The 7,101-nt window shown below is 44.9% G+C and overlaps 2 protein-coding genes across 2 annotated transcripts; one reads left to right on the forward strand and one right to left on the reverse strand.

The window, feature by feature from the left end:
• The first annotated feature begins 1,394 nt into the window (after positions 1–1,394).
• Positions 1,395–4,253, forward strand: LOC100824229. The gene is made up of 7 exons (XM_003577530.4): positions 1,395–1,607; positions 1,696–1,736; positions 1,946–2,003; positions 2,953–3,046; positions 3,555–3,639; positions 3,732–3,797; positions 3,909–4,253. The coding sequence occupies exons 1-7, from the start codon at positions 1,517–1,519 to the stop codon at positions 4,014–4,016; spliced, it is 543 nt and encodes a 180-aa protein (XP_003577578.1). The 5' UTR covers positions 1,395–1,516; the 3' UTR covers positions 4,017–4,253.
• A 178-nt stretch (positions 4,254–4,431) lies between these two features.
• LOC100824535 (probable methyltransferase At1g27930) lies at positions 4,432–6,079 on the reverse strand. Its single transcript, XM_003577531.4, has one exon. It carries the CDS (start codon positions 5,733–5,735, stop codon positions 4,887–4,889), a length of 849 nt encoding a protein of 282 aa, XP_003577579.1. The 5' UTR covers positions 5,736–6,079; the 3' UTR covers positions 4,432–4,886.
• Between the last annotated feature and the right edge of the window lie 1,022 nt (positions 6,080–7,101).

The raw sequence follows: 7,101 nt of genomic DNA on the forward strand, positions 1-7,101 counted from the left end.
GATCGGGTATCCAACAAATCACATTTCATTCGGTGGTAAAAATGCGTAGCGTTGCTGCATTTGAGTAATATATTTACTTGTAACTAAAGACTGGGAGATTGTAAACCGAAAGAACTGTAAGTTGTCTTTATCAGTAAGAAAGATATTGTTCCTGAGAGGCCTAGAAGACCTAATTATACCGACACATACATACCATGTTATATTTGAACTGTGGTATATCCACTGTCCAACATGAAGTTCAGAAATCTGAGAAAACACGAGCTTATTTTGCTTAACAGAAAGGTAGAGTTTATTTTGCTTAACAGAAAGGTAGCTAAACTCTACTACTCCTATAAACATTCGTTGAAATAAATGTATTTATAATGAAAATAAACGTGATTGCCTTGCATCTTTATGATGCAAAATGCACATATCACACCGCAACAAACCCATAGGGTGGCTACTGCAATGTCCTAATAGGACGTGCAATGCGTAATTCCTTTCTGTATTGTCAGAATACAGAGATGTGAACTTCCCCCAATTTTTGGCACAATCCATCTATTTGTCTGAACGCTACAATCCATGCGTACCGCTCGAACACTAATAGCGCAACTCTCTAGCATAAGTGTGCTTTTCATGAGTGTCCAAATGTATTGCCGAAGACCTACACCTACTGCAATACAAAAGTAACACAAAAAAGTTTCACAAAACCTATCAACATGATACCTTATTTTGAAATAGCAAAACATACAACGACGGAAACAGCTTAGAAATTGGATACAAAATAATTATATTAGTATATTTTTTAGATTAAAAAACACCAGATGGACCATGTCTGTCCCATAAAAATCCATGGCATCTCCTTGCAAAAACCGTCCTCCGATAGTGCCACACGTCGAGCAAGTGAAGTGAATAAGCCACGAGTCTAGCGGACAAGGACCCAATTAAGGTTTCGAAAGATTACATTTGTTAGTGGCTAATTTCTCTTCGAATTGAAGGAATTTCTATAGGACTTTTGTAAGATGTTAGCCCATAGGAGATTTTCCTATAGAGGGTCTTATTTATATAGGAAATGATTCATCAATTTTTTTTATGGATTGCTTTCCTATACCCTAATCACATAGATCAAGAGGTTAGATCTCTTGGAAAAATTCCTTTTGTGCCCATGACAACTATGACGTTGCCACATTGCCTCTCGGTAAAATTTATTCTGTGGTGCAACCAAACAATTTTAACTACTTATTCTTATGTTTTCACTTCGGGTAGAATTCACTATGTCATGACATCTTATCACTGCAATTTTTTTTTGTCAAAACAGCCTAAACAGGCTTTTATGGGCACAAACTCTCGATAATTACTGTCCGGCCAAGGCCCGTACGGGGCTCCAGATTCTTTTTCCTGTTTTGGGTCCGAAGGGCTCCAGATTCTTTGTCGAGCACCACGAGCCGCACAAATGTATAGTAGGATCCCGTGAAGTCGAGGGAGTAGGGGAGGACCGGAGGAGTCGAGGGAGCGAGTTGGGGAGAGAGGAATTACCATGGCAACGGTGGCCGGCGGCGGGAACATGATGACGAGGGAGCAGCTACTCCACCTCTTCTCCCGCTTCTCGTTTCTTACCTCACTCCCAGGTCTCCATTCCGCGGCGTTTCCTCCCTGTCCCCTTCCTCTTCTTTGCCGTAACATCCCCTAATCTTGATCTCTGCCGCGGGGTTTCAGAGGTGAAGAACCGAATCGCGGACGCCGTCAGGGACAAGCAGGTGGGATCTTCCGCGACTCTTTATCTCAATATTTCTCTGCTAGTACCTGTAGTTTGTGCAAGTGCAGTGTTAAATAGGTACTGAATTAGACTGCCAATTTTACTTGCTAATTTCAGTTTGGATACTGAAATTTGATGGAGCTTGTAAGGGATTACGTTTAGTTAGTGTAAGCCTCTCACGGTATTTGTGTGTTCTTCCTCCTTTTGCAGGAGGCTGTGGCGGTGACGACCGAGATACAGGAGGAGATTCTTCGTGAGATGGGGATCGGTAAGCCAATTGTATTATTTGGTCTATGAATTTCTGATTTTCTTTCTGTTGCCATTCTGGTATATATGTGAAAAGTGGTCTAGCGTGGTCAAATCAATAATAAGCTAGGATGTCTATCTTTCTAGTACCGTGCATATGCAGACTGTAGCCATGATCCTGTTATAAAGTTTTCGACGATTGTATCCCATTGTAAAAGCTATATAATGCTCAGTGGATCATGAAAAGTGGTTTATTAGAGAGGCTCATGCATCTTGTGTCAAATGCTCAGTACGGCAACGAGTAGTTTTGTGTCACACATGGAGTACTGTTTAGCAAATAACCCATTGTAACCGCTTTAGTCGTGACAAATTTATTCATCATGCTTCTACCTTTGGGTCACTAAGACGAGTTTAATCAAGTATTTCTTCAGTACGGAATTTATTTCATTAATTGAGTTTTTAATCTCTAGAAGGTAATGGAGCTTTAGGCACGTGTAATACATGATTCAGATAGAAAAATATGTGTCCCGAACAAATAAGGTTAACTCTTCTGTTTTATGAGATGAACCAAATATCAAGTATGTAAAATAGTGTTGTCGGGTTTGTTCCTCCAAGAAAACAAGAGTTCATATCTGTGGAAATGTTAGCACTTAACACAAATAGGTCCAACAGGTAAGTAAGTATTGATGGAACCCGGAAAGTGCAATAATGTACTGCTGAAACTGCTAATGTGAAGTCATGGCCATATATGTTTGTACTTTCTATTTCAATTGTGTTCAGATGTATCTTGACCGTGAAATGCTTTGACAGTTTAAAGGAATCTAGAGTTCTACTTTTATTTTTGAACTTAATGATATTGCTACTCTTTTTGTTTAGAAATGTTCTGAACGGATCACGCTTTTGGCTGACTTGACATAGATATCAATTGTTTGTGGCACGATTCATTCTGACATATTATTTCTGAACATCAGATCCAAGTTTCGGTATTGGTTGCCTAGGAAAGTTGAACGCCGTATTTGAGAATGACATGGATTTAATGATTAAATTCTACCAATTTGTTGCCAAGTGAGTACCTCCTAAATTTTTTACGCATATTTTGCACAATGTCATCCAAGTTTTAAAACTATCTAGTTGGGCAAGAAACCAATAGCCAGTTACAGTCAGTAAACCTTGTTGTCTCGAATTGTTTAGGTAAGATGATGTAGACGAGCACTTCTCTCTATTTGAGTATACAACTATTTACTATTTTAGATTGAGCGGTTCTTCAGTCACATTCATGAGGCTTTACGTATTCATTGTTTCCTGGGCATTTAATAACTTGCTGCCATAGTGGCAGACAATTTTTGGTAATAAAACCACTTAATTATATAAATATGAACATAGCCCAAACCGATGAGTATCACTGTGATGTTTTTCCATTCCAAGGAAGTAGCAATCAGTCAACTCACCAACCTAACACAGAACAACTAAAAATGAAAATACTGTCACAATTATCTGTGGCTTGCAGGACTGATTTGAACTGTTGTCCAAGAGCAATATCTAAATTGTTATTTTTCCATTATTCATTTAACAGGGAAGAGATGGCTATTGATGAAGCTGAGCTCGAGCCTATAGAATTTGCCATGAAAATACATGATCAACAGGAATTACAACAACAGGTGAAACAACTGAATTTTTATAGTGCCTTGTTTAAACATCCATCTTAACTGTATTCGGGCTGCTAATGACATGCTTTGAATTACTGTTGCAGCAACTGGAGATGTTAGTTCAAATGAGAAAGCACAGCCCTGAGAGTCAATCTGTCATACTTGAGACTGTATGTGCTTTATCCTTTCCCCTTCTATCTGAAACATACACTACCAGACCTTTATTAGTTGTTGATTAGCAGAAGCAATACATAATGTCTTGGATCTGATCACCAATGCAGTTGCACAAGCAGTTGGAGAGCGCTAATTTTGATACCAGTGCGTCGATCCTGACTCCGGAGCAGATCCAAGAGATTGTTCAGAATAGTTCCCATCTTCCCAAAGAATAAGAGATTCATGTTCGCGACTATATTCCCACTGTCTTTTCTCCCTTAGAGCTGATGGATTTATTCTACTCATTCACGAAGCAACTTAATGTTATTCTGCAGACTGAAATGGCCCAAAATGTTGTATACAGCAGCTTAATGCTACTTGCCTTGAACCTCATCAAATTTGTATGCAATTGGAATTGTTGAACAATGTTGAAAATATTAGTGTCCTGGACAGCCAATCTCGCTGCCCATCCAGTTTTCTTGCAGAAGTACTTTCCCATGCATGGAGACAATGAGTAATCCTAATAGATCATGACCAACAATGTAAAATGGCCAGACAGGTAATGAAATTGTGCTTAAACATGATGTGAACGGATAGGTGAGCATTTTCTAGCTCTTTGCTATGACATGTTTTGCAACGTATATTATAGAGTGAGAAAGTATGAATACACCTGACCATTGAGAAATTCACATGGTTTGTCTATCTGCACAAAAGGATACATATGTGTTCTACTGAATAAAAAAGATCCTGGCAAGTGACTTTTATGCCACAAGTCTTCCAAAAATCAAGAAATAAGCAGGAAATTAATGATAATTAAGATCTTGCCGATGGTGTATAGTGTATAGAAGTATCAAAACTGTGTAGTGTCCATTGGAGGCCAATTCCTTAGAGGACAAAGAATGTTTACAGACTTGACTCTTCCATTTCGTCGAGGAATTCAGCTTCAACCTGCAACTCAAAACTGCTGGATTAAGAAACCAATCTAATTCTTCACAGTGGTCATCTGTCATCTATGAACACCCGACTGCGCCGGCGCCGCCGTCTCGGAGCTCCGGCATTTTCCAAGAGCTGCTGGTGTCAATCTTGGTCCGGTTCCTCCCGTTGTCCTACAAGATCTGGACGGGACCGGTGGAGCAGAACGCGTCGGACGGCCCGCCGGAGGCGGCTACGCGGAAGTGCCAGAGGCGGCCCTTGGCGGCGACGAGGTTGTCCTCGCAGAGGTACTCCCTGGCGTACCACCGCTCCACGGTCCGGTCCACGTCGTGCACCGCCACGTCCACCTCGACTCCCCCCGCCGCGGCCGCCGCGCGCGCCAGCGCCGCCGCCGTGTATATGGGCCCCATCCGGCCGGGCTCGTGGGCCGCGGCCCCGCTCGGCCCGTCGACGACCACCACGTCCCACCTGGCGTCGAGCACCTCGCGGGGCAGCGAGGTCAGCGCCAGCCGGCACCCGGACTTGCGCACCGTCCCCGTCGGCCGGCGGCACACGGGGCTCGCCCGCGCGCGCCGCAGCAGCGCCCACGCTTCCCCGGCCGCGTCGGGGTACCTGGCCCGGTGGATGGCTGCTGCCCCGGGCGCCCCGCCGAGCACGCGGCGCGCGCCGTCCGCGTCCTCGTCGCTGTCGGTGACGAAGGCGGTGGCGGCCCCGTGCCCGGAGTTGGCGGCCGCGAGCGCGAGGAGCTGCGGCGAGAGGCCGAACACCAGCAGCCTGCACGGCGCGCGCGCGGCGACGAGGGAGCGGAGCAGCGCGAGCTCCTTGGCGGCGAGGCTGCCGTGGATGGCGGTGCCGTTGCCGGAGCCGCCGCTTCTGTCGTCGTCCCAGGGCGAGCGGAGGGGGCGCGCCGGCGAGGAGGAGGAGGCGGCGGCGGAGGAGTGGGTGAGGAGGAGGAGCTTGATGAAGGAGAGCGTGGAGAAGACGATGAGGATGGTGGTCAGCAGCTGCTTCGGCGACATCATGTCGCTTCTGCTGGATTGCGTCCGACTCCTTGCTCACTTCTGGTTCTGGATCTCTTCCTCCTCGAAGAGTGCTCTAGGGATTTCTTGATCCGGTCTTCTTCGCCATTTCCCACCGATTCCTTTCGCTGTTTCTCGCAAATCTGAATCTGGTTGGTGACTCGGTGACGTGCTGATTGCCTTGCTTTGTGTTTGTACTCTGTAGCATTTGGTTGGCGGTAGGAATTGACTTTAGTTTCGTGCTTGCAGTTTGCTGTTGTATCCGTGTCACTTTTTGCTAATGCTGTTGGTGTGTTATTGCTTAATTGCTCTCTTTGGATTAGTTCAGTGAAATGTCAACATTATCACCGTATTATTATTTATTAAGTAATTGTTTTTTTTGAACAAAGCATTTTGCCGGCCCTTCGAAGACATGTCTGTTTTGTATACCGAGAGTGGTAGGAGACCTCGTAGTGTTCTGTTTTTATAGCATCTCCAAGAGCATACCCATATTTTAAATATGAAAAAAACATTATATGTTGGGAAGAGAGAAAATATGAATAACCAAATTGTGTCAAACTTTTCTAGCATACCAAAATTTGGTTAGCCGTATCCACCAACTCGTATCGGACCCACCTGTCATTGACTCACACATTCTTTTCTCCTCCACCCATTATCTCCTGTCATCCCCTCTATTTTCTCTTTCTCTTCTCTTCTACTCTTCCTGGATGTGCAGGAGAGCACCACGGGTTGGCGGGGCGCTGGAGGGGTTGGCGGGGCCAGTGGGTCTCACAAAGGAGCGTCGCGAGGGCCGGCGGCGGTTGGGCGACAAGAGCTCGACGGTGAGGAGCAGCGCTGATAGCCTCGAGGGTGTCCCGATCTTTCGATGACATACCTAATTATCGATTTGGTAGGAGGTGACGTTGACGATCCGACTACAACCTAGGAGGCAGCGCCTTAACGATCGATACACCAACTTCAGAAGGTTATTGATCCTGCGGGGGCACGATTAACCTAACCATGAAGGTCTTTGTTCCTGCAAGCAATCGAAGAACAAGTAAGAACAAGATGAAAAGCAATCTGAAATTGCGAATAGGAGATATGAAGGTTCACGAATTTGAATACTCAATATAGTTGGAGTCTTGATGACGGTAAAACAGGTGGTCCAACCGACACACGCGATTACACGGAAGTAGCAAAGGCTAAACTTTATATAATCAAAACCGGAGGCTCCATAGGGGGGCTCGTGGGGTATAAATAGGAGGGGAACTAGGTGGTTTTCGGCCAGGCCCTTGAGGGACTCCGAAACGGTCTAGAAATCCTCCTAAAACACAACGAAAACATCTAAAAATTGGCTGAACCCTATTACATGGCCTTAGGCCCAATAAAG

The sequence above is a fragment of the Brachypodium distachyon genome, chromosome 4 (genome assembly GCF_000005505.3).
Source record: "Brachypodium distachyon strain Bd21 chromosome 4, Brachypodium_distachyon_v3.0, whole genome shotgun sequence".
Classification (NCBI taxonomy): Eukaryota; Viridiplantae; Streptophyta; class Magnoliopsida; order Poales; family Poaceae; genus Brachypodium; species Brachypodium distachyon.

Coding starts and splice junctions, on each gene's coding strand:
- LOC100824229 (XM_003577530.4), top strand. CDS start 1,517: ATGGCAACGGTGGCCGGCGGCGGGAACATGATGACGAGGGAGCAGCTA. Junction 1,608..1,695: donor GTTTCTTACCTCACTCCCAG/GTCTCCATTCCG, acceptor GCGGGGTTTCAG/AGGTGAAGAACCGAATCGCG. Junction 3,047..3,554: donor TTCTACCAATTTGTTGCCAA/GTGAGTACCTCC, acceptor TTCATTTAACAG/GGAAGAGATGGCTATTGATG.
- LOC100824535 (XM_003577531.4), bottom strand. CDS start 5,735: ATGATGTCGCCGAAGCAGCTGCTGACCACCATCCTCATCGTCTTCTCC.